This window comes from Cydia splendana, chromosome 16, assembly GCF_910591565.1.
Source record: "Cydia splendana chromosome 16, ilCydSple1.2, whole genome shotgun sequence".
Taxonomy (NCBI): Eukaryota; Metazoa; Arthropoda; class Insecta; order Lepidoptera; family Tortricidae; genus Cydia; species Cydia splendana.
This window is the reverse complement of record NC_085975.1, coordinates 13,496,612-13,524,182: the sequence shown is the minus strand read 5'-3', so window position 1 is coordinate 13,524,182 and position 27,571 is coordinate 13,496,612. Positions and strand designations below refer to the sequence as shown.

At 40.8% G+C, this 27,571-nt stretch overlaps 2 protein-coding genes across 3 annotated transcripts in view; both read right to left on the bottom strand.

Annotated features, from left to right (window-relative positions):
* Positions 1-7,588: 7,588 nt before the first annotated feature.
* Positions 7,589-27,571, bottom strand: part of LOC134798345 (receptor-type tyrosine-protein phosphatase kappa) — a 316,272-nt gene continuing 296,289 nt past the window's right edge. For both annotated transcript variants that reach the window (XM_063770752.1, XM_063770753.1), the window contains 10 exons: positions 26,677-26,817; positions 21,129-21,295; positions 20,784-20,919; positions 20,322-20,571; positions 19,737-19,813; positions 18,781-18,912; positions 17,796-17,924; positions 15,766-15,953; positions 7,813-7,948; positions 7,589-7,728 (listed from right to left, as the gene is read on the bottom strand). In XM_063770752.1, the coding sequence (XP_063626822.1) occupies positions 7,648-7,728; positions 7,813-7,948; positions 15,766-15,953; positions 17,796-17,924; positions 18,781-18,912; positions 19,737-19,813; positions 20,322-20,571; positions 20,784-20,919; positions 21,129-21,295; positions 26,677-26,817 (1,437 nt within the window). In that variant the 3' untranslated portion in view covers positions 7,589-7,647. The remainder of the gene's footprint in view (positions 7,729-7,812; positions 7,949-15,765; positions 15,954-17,795; positions 17,925-18,780; positions 18,913-19,736; positions 19,814-20,321; positions 20,572-20,783; positions 20,920-21,128; positions 21,296-26,676; positions 26,818-27,571) is intronic.
* Positions 9,359-11,668, bottom strand: LOC134798019 (uncharacterized). Its single transcript, XM_063770352.1, has 2 exons — positions 10,507-11,668; positions 9,359-9,948 (listed from the first exon to the last, which is right to left on the bottom strand). The coding sequence occupies exons 1-2, from the start codon at positions 11,666-11,668 to the stop codon at positions 9,359-9,361; spliced, it is 1,752 nt and encodes a 583-aa protein (XP_063626422.1).

The window sequence follows — 27,571 nt, the reverse complement described above, 5'->3', positions numbered from 1 at the left end:
TCAGTCAGTGTTTTTGGTTCTTGTTATCAAGGCTCGGAACCGGTTTTTTTTTCATACAAAAAATACCGGTATTGTTATGTTCTTTTTCGTTCTTTGGTTTATTATTTCATTTTTAATGGGGCAATCTAATAATACGAAGTTGTTACCTAAATAGGAATTCAGTCCTAAGGTAAGGAGCATAAAATAATTAAAAATATTGGGCTATTTCGGGTTTTACAAAAAAACCGGTTCCGAACCCTGCTTGTTATAATAATTGTTACCGTATTGCATAGGTACAAGAAAAAAATATATATACGTAAAAATGGACGTCATCGTCACTAACCTCTAAATTCAAAACATTCCGTTATTTTTCTGCAGCATATTTACTAATGCTCGATTTTAACTAACATTCCTAACTTCGTAGTCCAAAAAAACATGTTTTGTTTACGTAGAAAGCAAATCTATGTGTACCTAATTAGGTATACATACATTAAAAAAAAGGAATAAAGCACGCAATGTCTTTCAAAAATATACACAATGCCTTAAAGCTAACAATCCTGAGTGCATACAATATTTTATCGTAGGACATTAAATTATTACTATTTATCAATAATAATATAATAGGACAAAGGTTGTGCGTTTGTCATTACAACAATATTAATACAAAATTCATATAAATATACTAGCGTAAACATATAATTTTGGCTGAATAATGGCTTTTTAAAAATATGCTATTAAAATATGAATAGCAAGCGACACATTGATTCTGCTTATCAATTCGATAGGGACTGTCTTAAAAAACTATTTGCCACATTTTACATTTATGTCTGTCGTTTAAAATTATAAATAATGTATATTAAGGATTACCCCAAGATAATGATGACTTATCAGATTTATTCACATACAGAGGTAGGCAGGAAATTACCTATACAACGTGAACACAACAAAGTAAAAACGATTGGTTATTTAAAAAAAATATATTTTTAATTGAATCTAAATTTTATAAGCCCAGTTTAAAGTTACTAGTAGAAATACAATTTACGAATCAAGTAACATTATGGAAAATAAAACCATTCGCATAATAAATTTTAAACAAAATAATGGGTTTAAAAACAAGCTTACGTAAAAAATACCGATTTAAAATTATAATTGAGAAATTACCAAGGCGTTCAATTGTTTATTATAACATCATATTTAAATAGGCCTAATAAAAACTACAGTTGCTACTAAAATCAAGTAACTTTAACAGGTTTATACGTGTTTTGGTCAAAACAATCATAGTTAGGTATGCTTTTGAATATAGGTAATGTTAAATAGGTATGTAACCAAATCACTTGTATAAGCTTATTTTTCACAATTAAATTCCACCTAAATTAATGTATAAGTCGAAGATCATGGAGCTCCGGCATTTTTGGATTTGTCGAGTCAAATTTCAGAATCGATTTACCAGTGGCGGCGCGTCTAGATTGTTCGTAGGCAAGCCGTAGCTGAGTTGCCCATCCTTTTCTTCATAAGTTTAAATAAAATAGCCCAAGAGCCTGAATATCAGACAAGACGATGGGAATCGAGTTCTATGGACGCTCCGCCACTGCGATTTACATATCGGAGTTTGACTGTACAAGGTACTCAGGCTTGATTCTTCGACATATCTTTAACTAGATAACGAGAGGAATACCCGTCTCACAGTCAGGCAGTGGAACTCTATTAGGCTTGTAGGTATATAAACAAAAAACCGGGCAAGTGCGAGTCGGACTCGCGCACGAAGGGTTCCGTACCATAATGCAAAAAACGGCAAAAAAACGGTCACCCATCCAAGCAGTGGCGTAGCTAGGGGGGGGGCGGCGGGGGCGGCCCGCCCCGGGTGTCACCCATTTGGGGGGTGACACCCGACCGTGAACATCAGTAGTGCCATCTATAAAAATTCGTAAAACTGTGGCAGATTGCACAACCGCCATTAAGGAAATAATATACAACATGCCCACGAGGAACCCGAGAGATTTAGACAGAATATTCCTGATCATATTTAAAGACTAAAATGTCCTATAAACTGTTTTGGAATTCGCCTAGTTTCATAGTCCAGTAGCACCAGCATAGCAATGTACAAATTGCAGAACATTCCCAAAAAGCGGAAACGTTCTCGAGAATGTTCTCAGAACATGGAAATATATTGTTCCGCCATCTTGGATTTTTTCCAAAAAATACTTTTTTTTGACATAGGAATCCAGAGACCTCTATCTCCCGCCATGCCAAATCTCAGCGCGCTCGCACCAACTTGAAAAAAATTAAAAAAAAAGTCGGCCATTTTTTTTTAATGCAGTTTGTTTTGTCTCGGGGCCCTCTATGACATTTGGTCGAGCACCCCCCACCTATCACGCACCGTTTAAAAGTTGCCATACAAAATAAAAGTGGCCAGTTTTCCCGCAATTGTAGCATTTTTCCAAAAAAACAATTTTTGATAGGTATTTAGGGGATCCCGAGATTCCGTGGCCAAAATTTCAGCGCGCTACTGCAAACTTGAAAAAATTTAAAAAAAAAGTCGGCCATATTAAAAAAAAACATGGCGGCGTCAATATGACATTTGTTCGAGCACCCCCCACCTAGGTCTGACCGTTTGGCCGGGCCGTCATACATTTTTCTGACCGGAAGCGGTAGACCAAAAGTCGGAATTTTCTGGGGGTAAGGATACTTACACACACCTAAACCTAAACTATCGTTTTACACCTAAACTATCGTGAATATTCATGGTATAAACTACGATAAATAAATAAATTCTCGTTCTCGAGAACATTCTCAGAAGTTACCGAGAAATTCTCATGTGGAAAGTTTTTTTTTAATTATGTGATTATTTCTGTAATTGAAAAAAAAAAGTTAAAATTATTTTTGGGTGTCAGTTTTACAAATTATAGCATTTACATTTTATGTACAAAAAATCGAAAAACGAGAAATTCTCATGTTTCCACATGAGAATTTTATTTTGGCGAAATTGACGTAAACTCTTTTAGTATTTTTTCCTTATTTTGGCCTCATGCAGAAATGCATGGTTAAAATCTCTCGGGGTTCCTGGTACCTATGTAACAATAATATGTTGGTGCCTCGTAGGTTTTTTTATTCAGAAAGTTTTTTTTAATTATGTGATTATTTCTGTAATTGAGAAGCTATGTCACCATTTCTAATTGGGTGACTCTGGACTATTTGAAATTCATTGTGAAATGGGATTTTACAGAATCTCTTTGAAATCGTGCACTTGGCAAAAAAAGTTTTTAATTTTTTTTTAACGTAAATTATTTGTATATCTTTCACGGGACAATGATGACTCGGACCTTTGGGAGGCGTGCGCGGAGCCCAGGCCAACATGTAGACCCTTATGACACTTATGAAATGTGGGTTACATTACACCGAGCGGATGCTGTCCTTGCCCGTGTCATAGAATGCGCGCAGAGACAACACCCGCCAGGGTGTGGACTATTGAGAGTTCATGGAATCTAAAATGAAAGCGATGGAGTAAATTGTGAGCTATGGAATATTATACGTAATTTTATAATTGTAAAATATTAAACATATTTTTCAATTTTGATTGAATTTTGGGGTGACACCCACAATTTCCGCCCCGGGTGCCACCCATGCTAGCTACGCCACTGCATCCAAGTACTGACCCCGCCCGACGTTGCTTAACTTCGGTCGGTTTGTTGTATGGGAGCCCCACTTAAATCTTTATTTTATTGTTTTTAGTATTTGTTGTTATAGCGGCAACAGAAATACATCATCTCTGTGAAAATTTCAACTGTCTAGCTATCACGGTTCGCGAGATACAGCCTGGTGACAGACGGACGGACGGACGGACGGACGGACGGACGGACAGCGGAGTCTTAGTAATAGGGTCCTGTTTTACCCTTTGGGCGCGGAACCCTAAAAAGGATGCCAAACACGAAACACGTTTAGTTTGAGAGTTTGAATCAAACCTGATATTTGAAACAAACCTAGGAATGCCGCAGCCTCGAATTTGGCCACAATAATATAACAAAAACAACGCTTTAAGCTTATATTATAACATAGCACTGCATTGGCACAATCCTATTAAGTACTTAACTAAAACAGCTACTTACCTGACATTTAGGTTTTAAATGTGGTCAAATTCATACAAATAAGCAATTCTTTAAGGAGTAAACAAAGGGAAAGCCCTATACACAAGTAATATAATTTCTAACTAAATTCCCTATTTACATATTAACCATATTAAAAATATTCATTCAAGAACGCCAGCGTTCTTTAACAATACAAGTTTAAATAACTTTAAAACTTCGCTTGAAGCAGCACAATAATTTACTTTCGAGAAAAACATTGTTTTAGACATTATGGAACCAGAAGGAAAACCTTAAAATCGATTTACCCTTGTAAGTAAACACTTTTCTAAATACATATAAGATACGTAAATCAAGATTTATATAATATTTATAATTTATAATTATCTCTTTACGAACGCTAAGTTTATATAAATATAAATACTCACAGTAATAAATAAGGGCAATATTTTCTTTACCAAAGAGAGCTTGAAGCCCGTTATATATTCTGCGCTACAGTACACAAAGTATTAAAATTAATTTATAATTGGCACGTTTTTAATACGGACATAACATTCAATAAATATTTTATCTCTGGACGTTATCACACATATACAAAGAATCCAGAAAATGCGCCAGAGAAATAGTCGAATACAATGCACGTTAAAAGTAGGTGAAATGAACAAAATGTTTATCATTTCGTTTTTCTTTGATATCAAAGGGACATAATATCGAATCGAGTGCGGTATTCATGTTTGCTGATACGACTATCTCTCCAGCGTGAGAAATGGGACCCTTCTAAACATTGTGCTGACGTTAAGGGGATACACAATATATCATGAAGAATAACAAAAGCAAGTATCCAACACATTGTAACAACACCGAAACGCTACAAACACCTATATGGAAACTTAATATCTTAGACATATTAATGAATATAAATACCTAGATATTTTTATTTATACTTATATATATATTCTGCTTGGGAAATTAACTGACAAACAACCAATAAATAAATACATCTGTTTTTTAAAACAACTATCTAATAAATTTTATTTTCGAAGGGCTAGCTAAATACTGTTATCTAGTTGTTATATTTGTAAATACATACATATATTATTCTGAAATGGATTCGGCCATTTAAATGAAGACATCAACTAACCGCAAAGAGACTACCTAGTGAGTGTGTGGCACAGGCGCTCGTGCGGCAGCAGCCAGTACGGAGTGCGCGTGCCACACGCGGCACGACACTACTTACGTTCCTTAGGTAGCTAACGATGACCCTGTGTCAGTCGTGGACTGCGCCCGGGTCGCGCGGCGCGCCACTCCCAGGCGCAATTTTCTATCTAAGAAATTTAGAATCTACGCTCTACGCTCGTCGTTTTAGGCACTGCCTACCTTAAGTACCTCCTATGACTAGGACTATAAAGACGGCGCTATAAACTAGTCGAAGTAAGAAAATGTACAGTTTCGAGTCATTTGGCAGTTACGATTCGAATAGGCGAGTCTAGACGTCTCTTAACGATTCTAAGGGTAAAAAACTCGCTGTCGGGCGAGGCGGCTAGATTAGGGGCGGTCCGCTAAGCTATACCTACACGGGACCTCTTAACAGTTTAGCGACACTACGAGCGTCTAGATCTAGGAGGAGAGGGCGCTCGAGTCGGCGGCGCGCTGCTGGAGCGGGGTGCGGGGCGCGCGGCGGGAAGGCACGAGGGGGGGCGCGGCGGCGGCTGCGGCGCGGGGGGCCCGGCGCCGCCGCGCGCCATCAGAGCGGGAAGCAGCGCGTCGAGCGCCTCGGCTCGCTGGCGCCGCGGCGCCGTCGCGTCGCGCCCGACCGCACCGACGTCGTGTCACCTTCGCTGCCCGCGCCGCCACCCACCAGCCGCTCCGGCGATAGCGGCTCCAACTTGTGCATCGACGGTCGGCTCGACAGCCTCGCGCCGTCCGCCGCGGGAGTCGACGCCGGTCGCTCTGACACTATTTCGTCGTCTATGTCTATAGGTCCGAGTTTCAATGCTAGTGCGTATTCGGACCGTTCGACGACACTGTTCGGCTCCTCGTCAACGACGGTCGTGTCGGCGAGCGTCGAGTCGGCCGCTGCCGAATCGGCACGCAGAGAATCGCCTTGCGCCGTTTGATAGCGACGCGTATCGGCTGACGATGGCGACGTGTCGGGTGCGCGTTTCTCTGGGGTTGCAAATACGGAGTCTGATGCCCAACTCCTTGTTTCAGAGTTCTGCCGCAGCGTATCATCCATACTTCGCTGCGAGGTCCGGCGACTGGCGCGCGGACTTTCATCATCGATAGCGCGGAAGTCGAGCGCGCTGAGGTCGAAGGGTCCCCGGCGGCGTGAACCATCGCGCCGGAACGAAGGCCTATTCGACGTAAATGCGGCATCGTAGAGTTCACAAAGACTCGTGCGGTCCGATAGCGGCTCCTCATAAAGAGTAAGGTTCCGTGTCTCGGTCGCGTCGGAGGGCGTTTCATCTCGGATGGAAGTTGCTTCACTGCGTTCCGATATATCGAAGGTGAAACGCGCTTCGAAACGATCCGGGCTCATAGGTGGAGCAGAGCGTGAGCAGTCGTCTCCATCTGGCTCGTCTCCGTCGAGGGGCAGTGGACCTAGAGTGGTGCGGCGAGGTGACGTCTCCTCCGAGTCAGTGGAGCGGTCAGAGCGCGGCATGCGGCACACGTGGCGGCGGCCCAGCGCCGGCTGCGATCCGCACGGCGCGCGCCGACAGCACGCGCGCTCGTGCCTCACGTCTGACCCGCTGCTCCCCGTTGATTTCGAATGTGGTGGCCGGCGACGAGCTGTCTCTCTTCCGTACAGAGAGGTGAACTCCTCGGAACAAAACTTTTCAAACAGCTCTTGCGAACTTAGACGGGTGGAACCAGTGGCGTTATAAAAAGCCTCCGTGGGCGATCGGTCGGCCCGCTCGTATAGCGCACTAGAACTGGCCCGTTTCGCCTTGTCTAAGCCAAATTTGTAAATTTTAGGTAGCCGTCTTTCAAACACGCCCTGGGAGTGAGCGCGAGACGGACCACGTATAGCGGGCGAGGCGTCTCGCGTGTCGGCGAGCACGCGGTCGGAAGACACGCCGCGTAAGTGCGGGCGTGCCGCCGGCCGCGGTTCGACGGGCGGCGGGGTGGCAGCGAGCTCCGGTTCATATTCATCGTCGTCTTCGGCGGTATCGGCGGTATCGGCCGAGTGGCCCGAGCGCTCGAACGAGCTATGCGCGCAGTCGCACTCCTCGTGCTCGTCGCTGGCATCACCCTCGTCAAAGGAGGGCGCGCGAGGCCCATGAACGAAGACGCGACGGCGTTCGTCGGCAGCAGCGTCTTCGTCCTCGAGGCGGATGGAGCGACGTAGCGGAGGGCGGTCGGCGCGTCGGGTGCGGCGCGGCGGGTCGACGGTAGCGGCGTGCGGCAGCGGCGGGCGCACGGCCGCGGGCAGCAGCCGGTCCAGCGAGAGTCCGCGCCGGGGGCGCGCCGGCCGCGGCGGCCGCTTGTCCTTGGGGGCCGCCGCCGGGCTGGTCTCCTCGGGCGTCGTGGGTAGCGCCGCGCCGCGTCCAAACTCGATGAACCAGGGCTCGCCCTTGAGTTCGCACTCTCACTTCTTTTCATTCATATCTTCATTTAAGTAATGCAGCACGTAGTGGAGCACTAGGTCGTAGCAGTATTTGTATTCAGTCTGTGGAATAAAATAGTGTATTCAATAATGTTACACACAGACACAAAATACTAACCGCTCCTAGATTGAGCGAGGTATACTGACCATGTTCTCGACGAGCTGCGGACGGTGGCGACGTACGGTCTTCACGGCTTGGAACACGTCCACCTCGCCGTGCTGGATGACTTGCTCGATGCAAGCGTTGGCCGCACAGTACACCCCCGCCCGGCTCCGCCCGTCTCTGTATAATTGAAGTAGTTAAATTTTAAATAAGCGAAAACGTGGAAAAGCTAGTGAGAATACAAAACGGACAGATCAGGGAGGACAGCGAGATTAAAACAATGTTTACGAAGCTTCACATCCTGCATTGTACCGAAACATGTGACGATGACGATCGATCGTCCAGAAATTAATTTGTAAGGTCACTGCTAGCAATGAACGATAAAATAATACTGCTACAGGTACGGTCGGTGCCCCAACTTAAATACCCAAGTTGCCATTCTAATTGTATAGAAAAGTAGATACTTATGTTATGGAGCCGACTGTACAAGTGACTAATAGCCACATAATATATTAAATTGTTTGAGGAAACGTGGAAACAGCTATAACTATGGGTATATGACTTATGATATCGTATATACATTTGTTTTATCGAATTTGTCAGTACATTTGTTAAAATGTGTTTGAATAAAACTAGTGAGCTAGAAGTGAACAATACAAATATTTTGCGCTTTTGTACTCTCCAGCAATGGTTGAAATACGTTGAAACTGGTGATAAACGTAAGACCAAAGGAATCCATTTATGTCTGCCGAGCGAAGTGTTCGATTCTCGGTCGACAAATTGCATGCAAAATGCAGGCATTTGTCCCGGGCTTACTGTTTGAGGGTTCTCTTTGTTGTGTTCACTGTTCCTATACGAGTACGCGAGGATTAAAGCTACCGAAATTGGCAGTATAAAAGTTTTAATGCAATAATTTATTTGTGTGGTCACTGAGTAGTAAGTATTAATGCGCCGAATGCATTTGTAACCGCAATAACCCGGAATAAACAAGCTGCACTATTATTGAGAATCAAACAAATTGAGAGGCTTGTTCGATTTATTTGTTTATGAAGTTTGTGGGTGAATTGTTTCGTAATAGAGTTTATAAAATATTAAAACTAACCAGGGAAGACTGGAAATAACCGCAAATGTTTTGTACCTATACCACTTTACCTTTCATAAATGATATAGTAACGGCACCAGTCATGGGACATTTAAGAGGAAATTTGGAGTATTTGTGATATTTCCCTGATACATGTAAAGGTTCTACCGCTTAGCGTGTTAAAAGATGAAAGTCCTATCCGTCTTTCATGTTTCAGGCGTATTATATCAAAGATACTACAATTAGTTTCCATATACATTACAAATTAAAACTATGTTTTTTTTCTCCAGTCATGGACACCATTGCTCCAGTAATGGAACCCCGGTAATGGACGTGGATCCAGTAATGGGCCCCCTATAATGGACATTACCTTATCGGTCTAAAATATTAGAATGAAAATAGGGAAAAACTATATTAATTTAAAATAAATGTATTTAATTCAACAATCAAATATTATACCATACTTTAGGAGCTTTTATTGAATTAATTAACTACGGAAATTCACAGTATCAATAAGTGTAATCAGAGTACTTTTCCATTTCTTTCACGGAATAAAAACCTCGTTTGTTTAATAAGATGGGGGGCTTTATTACCTCCACCACTTGTTCTTTACGGTACCACGTTTTGTCGGGTTTCTCCGGCCATTTATAAGATTTTCCAGAAGAAAATGTCATAGTGCTTACTTCATATTCATTGTTGTTAACATTATTTACAATGCCAGGAAAATGTTGACCTTCGTATAGCACTATTACGTAACTACCATGTGTTACTTTCATTGGAGAAGGGAACAGTGTACTTAAAGGCCCATCGTCCAATTCCAACGCATCAGACGTCACGCTTTCATCACTTTGAAGATGAAGGATTTCAGTTTCAGTCGATTTAATGTTGTTTCTTTGTTTTTTTACGTTCGTTTTTTTGTTGTTTGCTTTTTCATTTTTCTTTTCTTCTCGTTGTATGACACGGAGTTCTTTCTCTTTTAGTAGTTTCTTTTTTTCTTCTTCCTTTTTAGTACTATATGCTAACCATGCGGGACTAGTGATAGTGAATGGAATTTTTTCTTTAATTTTGCGCTTCTTATTGTTTCTTAATTCTTCTGTTTCTGGCCAAAATAAGCTTCGTTTGAAGGGTGAAGGTATGGTATAATTTGAAATGGCTGCATTGGTGTTTTCATCTGTACATAAATTTTCCTGGTGGCTTACATTTGGCTCATTTATTTTAGCAGGTGTTTTGTCATTTTCTACTGGAGAATCTTGGTTTGATTCATTTGGCCCATTTGAATTTAAAGGATTTATCTGTAAATCTTCGTGATGGCTTACAGTGCTAAAACATGACATGTATGCATTTGTGTCTCTTTCGTCTAGACTACTGTCATTATTTGTTTGAGTCAATGGATTTGATTTGCAGGTAGTGAGACTATTGGGTAATATATCGGCTAATCCATCAATAGGCTGCTGACTATTGGCCCAAATCAAATATAGCGATGTATCTTCACTGGGCAAAAGACTTTCGAGTTCATTGCGGCTTTTGTAATAAAGGTCTTTGAAAAGCTTCAATTTTTCACTGGTGAAAGTTGTTACTATCTTGTCCTCTAATGTTTTCAAAAATTCGGTTCGATGCAATGAGTTATTGTTTTTTTTTGTTCCTGGTTTGACTTTACTTGACATATTCACGTATTCAGGACCAAATGGGTACAGTCCACTAGCTCGAAACCCATTTTTAATTGTAGCAACAGTGATTTTTTCTAACCCCGTCTTAAAAACTGGTGCAAAATCGTGTTTTTCGAGCACTTGTCCTAAATTTTGCATTTTCCAGGTTCGGACCTCTTCTCTCCATGATAATTTCAAAGGCCGAAAAACAGCCACGTCCATGGGCTGCATAATATGAGTGGAATGCGGATTAAGGGCTACTACTTCAATTCCATTCCGAGAGCAGAAGTTGGCTAAGTGTAAAGTCAAATGTGAGGAATGTCCATCCAAAAACAATAGAACTGGCTTTTCAATGTTTTCCTTGATTAGCCATGGATTAAAAACATTCGTTACATATTCATAGAATGTTCCTGAGCACATCCAACCGCTTTCAGAGCGACCAATACCCCAATCTTTTGGGTAAGTGGCTGATATTGCTGGCGGTATTCTTGCATAGTCGTAAACGACCATAGTAGGTGCAAGATTTCCCGCAGCATTTCCGGTAATTAGAACAGTCAAATTTTTTTTTTCGTCACCTGAACACGAATAAACAAATTTTTGTCCCGTCTTAGCAAGTACACGTCCTGGTTTAGGATTTAGAAAAAACGCACTCTCATCTGTATTAAATATTCTTTCAGGATGTTCCAGAACTTGTGACAGACCTCTTTTTTTCAGATCACTTTCCACTTCGGAAAACCACTTCTCAATTTCGTCCTCAGTGACGTTGTCTCTAGCCTTGCACAAATTCTGAGCAGTACGTTCAGCAATCTCAGGGTGACGTTTCAGAAAAGCGGAATACCATTTTTTACCAGGTCTATTTTTGGTGAAAGGTGTGTTTTGTTTTTTTTCGATGATTATACTTTGTACACTATCCAATAAGGTGTCTTTTGTAACTGGTATATGTTTATCCGCCATATCTTTAATCCATACTTCTAATATATCCTCTTCTGTTTTAGATAAAACTGTACTGGGTCCCATTGAACACTCTTTGGGACTTTTACCGGTGATTTTATTGTGTAAAGTTGCTCTAGGCACGTTAAATCGTTGGGCTGCATCATTTATATTTGATCCTCTTCTAACAGCATCTATCGCCCAACCCATCTGCTCCGGAGAATATTTCTTTATTGGCGCCATATCTAAAATAAATAAATAAATCAATGTAAGTAATTTTTGTACATGCATTGGCAATTTTTTTTTTGTAAGTACTTAACAAAAAGTGGCAAAATTGATCTGTAATAGACGAGCGTACCGGACCGCAACCTTGGTCCCATCGAGGCGTGTCCGACCGTATGGAAGTTGGTCCGCCGTACACCCGTTAAGGACGCAGCTATAAGTGAGAGCGAGAAAGAGATATTATGACCGGACCAAGGTCGCGATCCGGTACACCCGTCTGTTAGCACTCTCACGTATAGCTGCGTCCTTTTCGTCAATCACTGAATTAAGTGAGATGTCTCAAGTGCCTTAATTACGCCTCATAAACATGGTCTTAATTCGTGAATTAAGTATGTATGGTTCATGTTTTATTCGACGCCGAGCCCCCAATAGAGGTCTTTCCACGAAAAACGAATTTCCTTTATTTTCCTGGTTATTGCTTTTGGCCTTTACATATTCGAGCGATAGAGAGTCAGATAAATAAATATTGATTTTGATTTTACGCAGTAAGGCCTCTGCGGCCAAAGAAGACCCCTCAGAAAAATAATTACTAGACCATAGACATTAGGATCATAGTTGGCCAGGCTAGACAGTCGATTTCGATCGACGATACGGGCAAAGACATTAGTCGATACTCGAAAATCCCCTATAAGTACTACACCAATACTACACACTCGAGAAATACCGTAAATCACCGGTTTCGCGGGTTTCGTCGAAAATATTAAAATTTCCTGTCTAGCTTTATTCCGCTAAAACATTATAAGTACTTACTTTACTCTTTGGCTAAAACTTTCGAAACGGAACGTAAAAAAAAAAACGCCTATTAATCTTTAGCCCCCATTCGCACGAGAGCTTTTTCAACGCGTTAAAAAAGCGCTTGAATATGTCCACACTCTAAATTCAATTTAACGACCAAGGCTTAAAGTCGAAAATCCAACAACACTTGATAAAAAGCGCCACGGCTGTCGTGTGAATAGATACATGGTTATTCGTTTGTGTCATTCAAACGCTTTTTTAACGCGCGTTGAAAAAGCTGCCGTGCAAATGGGGCCTTAGTTTTGCTAGAAATATTATTATTATCTATGGTTGTTTGGCGCAAACCGTCAATGATGCTTCGTTGACACGATCTGAGAATCTCAGACTGAGATGGTAAGTAGTTAAGTTATGTATTATTGTCATTTTATGTAGAATTCGAATAATGTCCATCGGTATTCTATTTATATGCAGTATATATATATATATATGTATATATATATATATGTATATATATATATATAATTATATATATACCTATATAGTTTATATATGAAACGTCAAAAAGGTCACACTATCGAGAAAAAAATAAAGTTGACGTTTGTGGCAGTATGGCAGTCGACAGCATTACCGCAGCAGTATTGCAGCGCGACATTACTGCTGACTGCATTCCTACTGTAAATGTCAAAAGCGATATTGCTGCGTGTAGTTTTGACATTTGCAGCAGCAGTGCAGTTGTCTGTTATGTCGCGCTGCCATACTGCTGTAGCAATGCACCCGACTGCATTGCTGGAAGAAACGTCAAACATGTCATTTTATAGAGGAATTCATATTAAAATTGACTTTTGTGGCAGTATGGCAGTCGGCAACATTACTGCAGTAGTATTGCAGGACTGCATTGCTGCCGCAAATGTCAACACTTCGGGCAACAACGGTGCTTTTAAAATTTGCGGCAGGAATGCAGTCGGCAGTAATGTCGCACTGCAATACTGCTGCAGTTTGGATACGAACGGTACTTTAATGTTTAGTGTCAATGTTGACTACTTCACTACTTACCAACTAAGATCATGTAAACGAAGCACGACCGAGTTTATGGCGGGAAACTTATTAGCTGTCACTGTCATGACATTTAAGACTTGACTGATCAATTCAGACAGTAAAAATATAATTTCCAATTTGATTTCAATAGCAGTCCGTCTCTAAAGCAAAAGCGTATGCGAGCGGGACGAACTGATATTTAAATTGTAAGTATTGGTTATTGGATATCATATTCATATTGGTATTCGAAGTCCGAACATATTTTCAGACATGTTTGTTAACTACATTTTACTTAATGTTTTGTTCAAACATGAAATTACGGCATGGCAAGTATCATTCTATAGATTGTCTCAAATGTCCCATCATAGGAGGTATGCAGTTTTACAGCTCCTATAATGGGATTGGGCAAATTACCACTATTAATTTACATCTATGGAGTTCAATTCACATTGTGTTTTATACCTAATCTCACAGTAATTGCAATTAACAAAACACATTGTAGTTTACACGAAGTAATAATTAATTAAGATTTAAAATATGTACTCACCTCTCTTAGCGAAGTTGGTAAGAATTCTGACTGATTTTTTTTTCAGTGACCTGACAACTTTTGACTTGGCGCTAATTCCTTAAAAAAATACCGAATTTAACGAAACTTCAAACTTAAGCAGCTCTATGACTCTTGTTTATGGTAAAATATTGCCAGTATTTATTAACTACTTTTAGATACTTATTTTACAGGATTTGTTGTTTTATGTCCCATTACTGGTTCCACGTCCATTATAGGGGTGACTACTATAAGTTGTCATTGATAACTGAATAATGGTAACTGATTAACAAATTGCTTATAGAATAGAATAGAATAGAATAGAATAGAATAGATTTATTCGTAAGCACAAACAATCGGAACAGTACATAGTATAAAAGAAAACACAAAATAAGATTAAAGTGCCACGAAATGGCCCCATCTCAGCATGTTGCTGGTGGCTTCCAGCGCTGATCTTCCGATGAGACCATCAAGTGAGAAGAATCACGGAAGGTAACAGACAAGAAGAAAAAAGACAGAAATAACATATGGTAAACAGTTAGTTAAATAAGAAAAAAGTTACACAGCAAGAAGATACAACATAACGACTATTTACAATTAAGATTAATTAATACAAAAACAAGCATCGTGCTCTAAATCGCTGTATCGATCCGGTCCGACCATATCTTGGCTGAGCATTACAGCTGTATATACTACTAGCGCCAACGGTGGCTACACTAACTAAAAAGCAATGTCAGACCAAACCAATATCGAGCGTTCATGAAATCTACGTTAAAAAATCTTGTAAGATTAGCTTATTAGCAAAACAGCATTGTAGGATGACGAATTTACGAAAATGTACGAAATACTAACATAACAGCACTCTACTAAGTATGGCGTAAAGGAATGATGAACCCTTGTCAGGCCAAAGGAACAAAACACTTGAGGTAAGCATAAGTAAAATTACAAACTACAGGCAGCTGGTATCAAGTCTGTAGGCTTCTTGGCTACGTTGGTGATTAAGTAAATACAGTTTAATCTTTGACTTAAAGCTATGAATACTTATTATATTGTTATTAATTGCCACAAATATTGCACGCGTACACCATTCGACTTTCACTGCCAGCGCCAAAATGTAATTTCCTATAATATATATACAGCCCTCCAGTATTAAAGTGTGCGTAGAAACGATTACCTACTAAACTTCACACAGCCACCTGTTGCGCGGTTTATTGCTAACGCGGAACAAGCATGCAATGAAGAAACATGAATAATGCTTGGAATTACTTCAAACGATAACCTAGCACAGGTCATAAAAATGGGAAACTATAGAAATGATGAAAAATCTACACAAGCATTTTTTTATTAAATGTGTTTTGCTCACTTTTTTCTTTCGTTATTTTTGCTGTTGTTTCGAACGATAGAAGTGCAAGTTTAAATTTCCTTCTGGTTTACAAATGTCGCTTAACTCAGGATTGAAGCCATACGGAAGCCGTGACTTTATTAACGAGAAAAGAGCCTTAACCAAAAATCGAACATCAATTTGATAGCTCCAACAGTGAGTTGGTGGACGTGAAGTGGGCACCTTGTGGCCCATCGGCCAGGTCAGCTGGAACAGCAATACTCACGGCGACACGACACAGACGGGCCCGTAGTCGGTGCGCTGCCGCCACCGCTCCACCATGTTCATGAGCTCCACCAATGAGTTGGTGGACGTGGGCACCTTGTGGCCCATCAGCACGTCAGCTGGAACAGCAATACTCACGGCGACACGACGCAGACGGGCCCGTAGTCGGTGCGCTGCCGCCACCGCTCCACCATGTTCATGAGCTCCACCAGTGAGTTGGTGGACGTGGGCACCTTGTGGCCCATCGGCCAGCAGGTCAGCTGGAAAAGTTGGACCGTCTTCGGTGGCGCTTTCACGCCCGCCATCAGCTCCGTTAGGGACACGATCTGTAGAAGGATACATTTGCAGTGACACCTTTAGTGAGGAAAAATATATAAGGTAAATCATTGGTGGCATAAATAAGCAGATTATAAAATATTTAGACTGGTAGGGTCCACAATGAAAGTCACTTGACACTGACTATGGGCAGCGAATTTTGAAAAGAATATGTCAGCATATTTAAACAATAGGTATGGGGTGATTGTTTAGGTCAGCGGTCGGCAACCTTTTAGCAGCCAAGGGCCACATAGCAGTTAACGAAGTGGACGCGGGCCGCACTTTGTTAATATGTATGACTTTATCAGACATTGTCATTTGACAATGTTACATACAAAATAGCCAGGGAGGCTCGCGGGCCGTATGCGGCCCGTGGGCCGCTGGTTGCCGACCGCTGGTTTAGGTGATACAAGTTATATATACGCGACTGTACTCATTATACTGTGAGCTACTTTTCTTATGAGAGCAAATCCTGAATCCGAATAAAAAATTAGGTGTTCCATACTTAAATTCAATTCGACACAATTGTATGGAGATCAGGATTTTATTTCGTTATTTTAAAGTTGTTGCTATAGTAAAAGTGATCCAACAAATGAGTACCATCACGTACCTATCTTGTATGACCTAAAAATGTCACCCAGTACAAAGTAAAAAAAAAAAAAATAAATTTTAAATAAATAAATAAAGTACATCTTGTACATCTTGCTTGGTAATTTAAAATCTGATTTAATCAGCTTTATATTTCCCATTTGCATACTTAGTCACTTTTAATCTCAACGCAAACCGCTGCGACTTAAAACTTTCCCACATTGGAACTCAATATTATCCTCTCTTCAGTACATTTTCAATGGAATAAACCATGAATGGAGATAAATTTAAATGGGATTCTTAGCGTTCGCAACATAACAAAAGTATTTTGCGGACCAATTATAGGAAAACGGGACGGGGGAATGACAATGGATTCTAAAACGTCTTTGGAAAGTTAATTCAATGGGTCCAAATTATCTGAGCTTATCCTTTATATTGATGCAATCATTAGAAGGTGTTTTTGTTGATGAACAGACATAAAAGTTTCTGTGGCAAAATTGAGTGTATGAGAAAATGAAACATCGATAAATCTGTTATCGATAAGTCATAGGTAGATTAATATTTAAAATATGTAACTTCTACTTGCTGTAGGTAAGTTACCGATAAATTTCAATAATGCAAATCAATTACAAAGCCTTACATAATTTATTTATTACATAATATATTTAGTACTTACTCAAAAAATAATACGTAAACTGTAGTACAGTGCTAAAAGAATAGAAAATTACCAATATATCAAACAACAAGAAGATATCGACCGTGTTGGGTATTTCGCGGTAGATATTTATTAGGTACATTTTATAGCGGTCTTATAAAATGTACCTAATAAATATCTAAGTACGAGTATAACGTTAAGGTAATATCGATAACAGACATGTCGATATTTTATTTTGTGAATCACTCTATTTTGCTACAAAAACTTCTACGTCTGTTGATGATGGTGATGATCCTTCCGGCCGATTTCGACCAATGCGACCACTTCGACTCCTAGTTAGCTCGGCGCTCGTGTGCTCGAACATGGCTGACGTAGCCGATCTTTAAGGTGAACTGAACCCCCGCGCTCATTGAGGGCACATGAGAACACCAGCCACATAGTGGTAGTGAATGGAAGCAGGCTGGCGTGCTTTCAGCTCGTCGCGTTTAGCGTCGAGGTCAACTTTACGTTGCTCCTCGAAATCGCGCACTTTGTCATGCACCAGCCTGCGCCACTCAGGACGCTGTGCTGCCAAACCTTCCCACTGAGAGGGCTCGATGATGAAGTATACCTTCTTGTTGATGCGGAATATCCAGGTTTTGATGTTGGTAAAGTGTTCGTGTGATACGTGGTCTATTGTGAAGACCGGGCCGTATTTCTTCGGACTTCGGCTTTCTGGCCAGAACGGAGGATATTGTTGCTGTAACAAAAATATTTTTTTATCGCGTTGTCAAATATTATACTTCATTTTGATTTCACGTGCCTATAAATCCCGGTCTTTTGATAGGCTTGCGTATGGGTATAGATCTATCGGGTAGATGCCCTTCGGAGGGCTTTAATGTCATGTAGAACGCCTGCTGGAACCCGATCACAAGTGTAACAATAGACACCCATGAACCGGTCTCAGCAGGCATTGGGACTATTGTAGAAAAAGTGAACAGTATACCAGTCTATAGATAGAAGTTTGGGTGAACAGTGAGACAGGGTTATTGCAAAGACGTCCGGACACCTGCTATAACAATGTTATACTTCATATAATTACCTAAATTAAATTCCAATAATTTGAATTGAATTAGAATTTCCATATTGTTTCAGCACACTATTCATATCGCAGAGTTCATTAAAGTCTAAGCTTACCCGAATCGAAAATAAAATAACAATTATTTTTTATTCTTTCTAAAGTTTTTTAATGTTACCCCAGTACAGTACAGTACTTATCAGACAGACAATTTTAATATCAAGTCCAATTATGACTATTTAATACAATACTCATAAGTCATATCAAAACTAAAGATAACAATCGTGGTTTTAGTGTTTATTCAGGAAAATGGTTGCAACTAGGGTTTGCAATCCGGATCCGAAATGTATGAAATTATCCTGATCTGGATCCGGATCCGCGGATCTTCCCATACATTTCGGATCCGTCGTGCAAACCCTAGTTGCAACTGAGTAGCAGTAGATAAGAGGTTACATACGGCAACATTTGAGTTTCTCCACCATGACATATAGTATTTTTAGCGACTTAGCAGACATAGGTACCAACATGACCCACTTACAGAGTTCTTAGGCGGGACGCACAGCACCACGACCGCAGCACACTCGTAGTCGTACACCAGCGACCAGAACTCGCCCTGCGTCTTGATCAGCGGCCACTCAGTGACTATGTACTCCCGAGGCTTGGTGTACCCCTGCGACAACACATGTCCATTAGCACTTACAAGTTCCTCGCAAGTTTGCTTGTTATATGTAGTTGCATCTGCTCCGATTGCCAGTGTGAGATTGCGGATTTTAAATAGTGATTTAGTCCGATACGTCCAATTAGAAGTACAATCTATGTTCGAGTTTGCTCGTTGTTCGGATTGTTTGTAGTTGTACAAGTTCTGGGAGCTGAGGCTATCGATTTTGGTTCGTACTCGTAATAGGGTTGTTGACACATGTTGAATTTTATAACTAAATGTAATTAAATAGATAGAAAATTAGCAATTTATTGTGATTGTGATAAATTGCTCATTTTCTATCTATTTAATTAGATTTAGTTATATGGTGACGTTACATGGTGACGTCACGATGTATTGCCATTTTGTTAGAAGCGTTTCGTCAGTAAAGTGCGGGTTTTAGACTTCGACCATCATTTGTGACTTTTGTATTGCTTTAAGACAATGAGTCCCATACAGACATTTCATCCTCAAAACAAACCTGATCGATTGATAACATTCATAAAAAATTGTCCCATACTCTATGACACGACTTTGCATTTGAGTCGCTTAACTTCAAACTCGGGTAAATCCATCTGTCAGATTATGCGATTTTGGTATTAAGAAATGGTAATAGGGTAGATATTTGCTGAGAGGGTCGAATGAATTTACCCGAGTTTGAAGTTCAGCGACACACTTGTAGTTCAATGGGCAGACCCATAACCCGTTCAAACACCTACATAAGTATTTTTTTTAAGTTTTTTACTTGATATTATTAGTCTTATTACTTCAAAATTGTATGTTAGTAAGTTACTTACGTCTACAAACACGGCGTTGATGTAGTCGGTGAAGCTGTTGCCTTGAAAGGACGTCAGGTACGGCCGAAAGTTGTCAGCTGCAACAAGAATTATAACTTTATAAGTACGTATATAGTTGAGATAAATGATATTTTAGTTTTGGTGGTCACGCTGAAACTTAAGCACTGTGACAGATTTCATGACCCTTGACTACTCAGTGCTGCATCTTAGATTGAGGGTTATTTCTAATTCTATCGAACGACAAACAAAGATAGAAGTGTGAACCTCAGCGTCTATTTGCACATCGGCTGGCATTTTCACTGGTAGTCATTAGCTTGATCACAGGATCTCTTTGTCATTATGATATATTGATATAATAGGCCTTTTTCATGTGTCAGATGTTTTAAGCAGCATCCCGGTTTAGAAACTTGGATTCGTGGCTGTGAAGCCCTATACGAGAGAGGACGCAGCAGGTGTATGCTCCCCCAGGTGGGCGGGGGTTGGAGGCTTGCTCGTGGTGCCTCATGCGTTTCTATTTTAATGAGGAAAACCAGGCATCGTCGTGATTGGATTGACCAGACATGATAGCTAATCCTTAATACTTACGTGGAACGACTAAAACATCTCTGTTCTTCTCCCTGTTATCTCCTCGATGGCCGCCCGCGCAGTCCCCGATAGTAAATCTCGGCGTCTGTTTGCAGATCTGTTGGTACTCGCGCTGGTAGTCGTTCAGCTTGGTCACCGGGTCCCGCTGTGATTTGGACTGCAGTCTTATGGTGAGGTGTGTCACTGGGAACCAGGAAACACCGCAGACGACGTGCTCTTCTAACGTGTCATACACGAATTTGTATTGTTCCTATAACAGCAAAGAATTTTGTATTTACAACGAAGAATCCCATTTGAGTGCGTCAGTATCAAAATAACCATAAATTTCACTGTGGATTTTACTAAATTACTTTCTGTGATTATCTTCTACGCAAGGTAGCTTATTCATCTACATGCAGGCTGCAGCATTTGGTCTTTTGGTCAACCTTAGTAAACATATTTTAGTTCTAATTTCCTTCTAACCTCGTTCTCTATAAGGCCTTTCCGTGATTGTCTAAGCTTCTTCAAAAAGCCAAAAACATCAAAGCAGTCTTCTTCTTCAGCCAACTCCAGGTTAGCGTCAATAGATAAATATACTCCTGAACGGCCGCCTCCGTCACTGTAACAAACACCCGAACATTATTGGAATATAATCACATTAATTATAAAAGTATAAAATTGCTCATAAAATTAGGAGCACTTGTTTCTTCCCAGTGGGACCTGGCGGCTACCGGGCGGCCCACAATGGCCCGTACGCGCCGGAGTTCTAGTAGCTTACTGAACAGAGATTTGTTGGACTGGGCTTAGAACTCGTCCTGCAACACTCACTTGCAGTGCACGACCATGGGTCCCGCGGCGGGGTTGGCGGCCAGCCGGCGGCCCACCACGGCCCGGACGCGCCGCCGGAACTCAAGCAGCGCATTACTGAATGGACACGTGTGGGAGTGCCATTGTGTATAGTGGAACTGGAGGATGAATCGCTCTTCGATCACCACCTGCACCAACAAAAAAATGCACGTTTTGTGAGTAGTACTTTTAGGGCCACTTGCACCATTCTCTAACCCGGGGTTAACCGGTTACACTGGGAGTTACCATGGTTACCAGTACAATTTGACACTGGGTTAACGGTTTAACCGCTTAACCCCGGGGTAGTGGGATGGCGCAAGTGGGCCTTAGAGGTATTGCAGTAATTGTAACTGTAGGAGACAGGAGATCACTATGCGGGTTGACTGGGTTGATAGAATTTTGACTTTCTGGCAATTGCCATTAAATTCATTAAATTAAATTTCATTTTCGCATTTCCGCTGGGGGAGTTTGCGACGCCAAAAGTTAACGAAATCCAATTAAATTTCTGGATGACATATCATGTCATTTTCTTTACCTATCTACCTGTACCCACCTATCCTCGTTAAAACATAGTTACTAGTTGGTAGTCACCTATTTCACTATATTTTTTTAAAGCTTTTCTGAAATTCTATTAAGAACAACCAAATATGATTACACATTATGCCCGACTTACTTCAGAAACATTGCTGGTAGAAAAAAAATAAGTTTAAGTTATATTAAAAACGCAAAAAGGAACAATTACAACGAACGACAGTTCTAATGAAAAAACTCGGGCACTGTAAAGCGATTTAAAAAGTGCAGTCCTGGCGGTTTGAGTGTTAACTCTGTTAAGGACGTAGCCATTCCGATGTGGCCGGAAATAACTAGAATTAGTATCAGTTTAAAATGTTATTTATTTACAGTTCACTGATAAGAAGTAAAATAAATCCCACCAAAAACATTCTGTAAAAAACTAGCCAAGTCTCGATGGAGCTGCTTGTTTATCTCTAAAAAGTAATGAAATCTAGACAAAGTCGTGCCAAGTCTAAGGTTCCTTACTGCGATTTCTTTATTATTATAGTTAATGTTGTGTGACTTGGCCGTTGAAGGGTACAAAACCAGGTGCTCCATGACACCATTGCACCAATCTGTCGCCAGAACCGCTACCCATTGACGATGGAAAATTGCCACTTGGACAACGTTGATTCAATAACCAGTCAATTGTAGGCTTGATAAAGCTGCGTATTTCAATAATACTTATGTATAAGCGAGTCTGAAACAAACAGTACTTCTTTTTGAAGCGTCAAATCGACCATCGATCTAACATAAAATAGACGTACAGACGGACTTCTATCAATGATCAGAAGTCCGTCTGTACTGGAAATATTTTTTTATACTGTATGTTTGGTGTCATGGAGCACCTGGTTTTGTACCCTTCAACGGCCAAGTCACACAACATTAACTATAATAATAAAGAAATCGCAGTAAGGAACCTTAGACTTGGCACGACTTTGTCTAGATTTCATTACTTTTTAGAGATAAACAAGCAGCTCCATCGAGACTTGGCTAGTTTTTTACAGAATGTTTTTGGTGGGATTTCACTTCTTTTTGTAGAAACGTGGGCATATTGATTTATTTTATTAGATTTTCTTATTTGACACATTTTTTTTCTTTTTAGGAGTAGTTTTTTTATTACCATATCTCTAAAGGCTCCGTCACACATGAGCGTTTTCAAAGCGCGGCGTGAGCGGGGCACGATGCGAGCGTGACGCGAGCGCGTGGCGCTCGCGATCTGCGCTTGGACGCAGCGGCCCGCCGGCGCGCTGCGCGCGCGACCCGCTTTGATCACGCCCGCGCAGTCACACAGAACACAGCGCGTGTTGCGAGCGGTCACTCGATTACTGAACGTTGGACGTTGGAAAGCATGATCATGGACGTTGAATAGTTTCACGAGCGTTTTGTAGCCTGCAGCAGTATATTGCGACAATATTGCCGACTGCATTACTGCAGCAAATGTCAAATACGATGATGCTGACCAAATTTTTGATATTTACCTCAGTAATTCAGTCGGCAGTAGTGCATGCTGCAATCCTGCTGCAGTATAGCTGCCGACTGCATTACTGCCAAAAATGTCAAAGTTGATGTATTTTTAACCGCCTTAAAATAAAGGTTCTCAGTTTGACCCGTATGTATGTTTGTTCGCGATTATCTCGCGTTTGGCTGAACCGATTTTGATGCGCTTTTCAGAAAAGTGTTTGTTACATTCTGGTAAAGGTTTTAGTATACATAGATCTGAGCTGATGCTGAACCCTGGTTGTACCTAGTGGAACTCAGGTTTGGTGCAACATAAGCCCACGCTATTTTAGTCATCCGTCACATCTTGATGAGCACTTGGGAGAGCAGTACCTTAGACAGAGCTGATGTTGAACCCTGGCTGTACCTAGTGGAACTCAGGTTTGGTACAACATAAGCCCACGCTATTTTGGTCATCCGTCACATCTTGATGAGCACTTGGGAGAGCAGTACCCAAGATAGAGCTGATGCTGAACCCTGGCTGTACCTAGTGGAACTCAGGTTTGGTGCAACATAGGCACACTTTGTTTTGGTTAACCGACTTGTCGTCGTGTGCCTGTTGCAGAGTTCCACTAGGCGGTCATCAAGATGTACCGGATGACCAAAATAGCGTGGGGCTATGTTGCACCAAACCTAAGTTCCACTAGGTAGAGCCAGGGTTCAGCATCAGCTCTATTTCAGGTACTGCTCTCCCAAGTGCTCATCAAGATGTGATGGATGACCAAACTAGCGTTGGCCTATGTTACACCAAACCTAAGTTCCAGTAGGTACAGCCAGGGTTCAGCATTAGCTCTATCTTGGGTACTGCTCTCCCAAGTGCTCATCAAGATGTGACGGATGACCAAAATAGCGTTGGCCTATGTTGCACCAAACCTGAGTTCCACTAGGTACAGCTAGCGTTCAGCATCAGCTCTATTTCATGTACTGCTCTCCCAAGTGCTCATCAAGATGTGACGGATGACCAAAATAGCGTGGGCCTATGTTGCACCAAACCTGAGTTCCAGTAGGTACAGCCAGGGTTCAGCATCAGCTTTATCTTGGGTACTGCGTTCCCAAGTGCTCATCAAGATGTAACGGATGACCAAAATAGCGTGGGCCTATGTTGCACCAAACCTGAGTTCCACTAGGTACAGCCAGGGTTCAGCATCAGCTCTATCTTGGGTACTGCTCTCCCAAGTGCTCATCAAGATGTGACGGATGACCAAAATAGCGTGGGCGTATGTTGCACCAAACCTGAGTTCCACTAGGTACAGCCAGGGTTCAGCATCAGCTCCATCTTCGGTACTACTCTCCCAAAGGCTCATCAAGGCGTGTCGGATGACCAAAACAGTGTGTGCATATGTTGCACCAAGCCTGAGTTCCACTAGGTACAGCCAAGGTTCAGCATCAGCTCCATCTTGGGTACTACTTTCCCAAAGGCTCATCAAGGCGTGTCGGATGACCAAAACAGTGTGTACATATGTTGCACCAAGCAAAACGCCTATGTCTGACGGAGCCTTAATACAGCTGAGACCAGCTGAGGGTTCTTCATCAGATACTTCAGACCTTCGATTTTTGACATCAAATGAAGCGGCCCACCAATTTGAATATTTTTTGTAAAGGCGGTATGTCGATCTCCAATAGTTTGGTTGGGCTCTTGTGTTTTCTAATCAGGGTCACCAGGTACTCGAGATCTTCGATTATCCTAGTTTTTATAGTTTTCCCTTTATGTGGCCATTAAACCCTAACTCTGTACCAAATTTCAGCTCTCTGAGTTTATGGGAAGTACTAGTTCTATTCTGATGATCATAAGTGAGTGAGTGTGTGTCATAAATGCGAAACTTTGCTTTCGCTTAACTTCGGAACTAAATGACCTACAGAATTGAAATTTTGTATTTTAAGTATGTGATTATAGCTTACTGGATGACGAAAATTTCTGCGTTCTGGTCTTATCCAGAGGGTCTCAAATAAGGACCTGAAAATGCGGCGAAATGGTTCCAGTAAAGGATGGTACGGCAGTGTTTGCTTCGCGCTCGACTTGGCGGGGGCACTGCCGTGCCCCCCGATTTGCCAATGAAATAGATTTGCATACAAAAAACATACACTCGTACAATATAACATAACATTATTTTCAGGCCGGTAAAATCCCGAGCACAGCAAAAGTGATGAAAGCGGTGCATTGAGTTAACAAACGTAGCTTTCCTGGCGCGACCGAAAGTTACTCGAATTTGCCTCGCCCGGGTTCACGCGTTCGATTCGCTCGCCCACCAAATATTTACTCTGAAAGTGCTGCGCCCATGTTTCACCAGTTATCTCGCTTTATTTTGTTCGACAAATGTATCCTAGTAAGCTTTGTTAAATACAGTGAATTATGGAGGTGAAAGCTGACCTTTCGGGAATGCTGACTGATGTGCCTATTGGTTAAAGGTTACGAGGTTAGACTATCCAGAGTATTTATTTTATTAAAAAAAAAAAAAATTGAAGTCAGGCAACAAGGCCCATATTACAGATACCTTACAGACTAACATAAATATATATTTTATAAACGTAAAAACTAAAAACTATTTATGCGACAATACGGCGTGGCTCCGTTGAATCGGCTGTTCTTATTGTATTACGTTATATGTTGTTGTTGTTGTCGTTGTTGTTGTTATATTATGTTATATTGTTGTTATTGTATTATGAGTGCAAATATGGCTTATTTAGAGAGCGTAATTAAATACGTGTTCAATATCAAATATTGACTATGTAATGTTAATGCTTATTTGTTATAGTACCTAGTAGTCGAATCCAAAAGTATAATTTTGTTTTGTTTCTTTTCTTAATTAGTTTTCTTGTATTTTGTATTTTCTGTTTTCATAATTATTTCTTCTGTGTATCTTTTGAAATGTTTTAAATATGTATCTTTTTGTGTTATCTGTCGTGGCATCACCGAATGGGCCCTACGGAAGACCAGCGCTGGCTTTATAGCTAGCATTATGCTGAGTTGGGTCCATTTCGTGATGCACACTTATTGTTCTCTTCTGTTCTTGCTGTTGTTGTCTGTACATGTTCGTACATGTTTTGTGATCGTCACGAATAAAAATCTTTTATCTTTTTTTATCTTTTTTTTATCACATCTATCTTGTAGGTCTAAAATTCATTATGTAGGTACCTAATTGAAGATCTGAAGTAATATTATTTACGAAAGCAATAGAAAACAATATGAACTTTGTTTATATATTAATCTAAATCTAAAGACTGGGATGGGGATGAATTTAATGACCGAAGAGCTGGCGGCTACTTCGCACAACGCGTCAGCATTGCGATACAGCGAGGAAATGCCGCCAGCATCCTTGGTACAATGCCTCAAGGGCCTATTTTAGATTTAAGCTAGTTATTAATTTCGTTTAGTAGTGCCACTGTATATATCTTGTATGTAAATAAATGATTTTATCTTTGAGTATAAAAAAATAACACAAGCATTAGTATCGGTCGCAACATGGAAAAAGTTACTTACACCTTGTTCGTTTTTCTTATAAAGTCTAAACGTGCGTATGTGGAAATTGGCCAGCTCCTCTTCCCTTTCGATGCATACATGCAGGTCCCCGTACGTCTCCTCCTTGTCTTTGCTCGGAGGCCAGTATTGGACGCACATTACCTGGAATAACATAACTTTGTTAAATATTGATCAATGAGCCGCCATAATGGAGACAGAATGGGTTTACCCTTGAATTGCCGACAGACATTTCATCGAATATTTCGAAGACAACGTTTCAAGTATTTTCATTTCATCGACAAGTTATTGCGTCGAAGAATCGATACTAGTAAATTTAAATCGGGGACTTTTAATTGGTACTTGGGTTATTTTGTATATAGTTTATATCGTGGTATTTCTTTACGGGTTTTCTTATTTCATTTTGGATTGTATTTAATAAAATTTATTACGCGTAAAATTATTTTAATTTGTAATATTTCGTTATCGAACAAACGCAGTCACGTCAGTCGGCTCACTCTGCCCGGCTATATTTATGTGGGTAGTTTAAGATATAAAATTGTTTATCTGGACAGGTACATAATTCTGAGAAAGCGGCAAATTTAAGTTTGCGCTCTAATTTTGAAGATATAATTTTACAAGGCTGCCATTTTAATTTTGGGCAAATTATAAATAGGTTTGTTAATAATAATTTAAGCCATTCATTTCTGTGTAGGGTCGCAGTTCTAACCTAACCTAAACCTACTTTGAAAGCCGTTTGTTTCTGTGTGGGGTTGCAGTTCTAACCTAACCTAAACCTACTTTGAAAGCCGTTCGTTTCTGTGTGGGGTCGCCATTCTAACCTAACCTAAACCTACTTTTTTAAGCCGTTCGTTTCTGTGTGGGGTCGCAGTTCTAACCTAACCTAAACCTTCTTTGA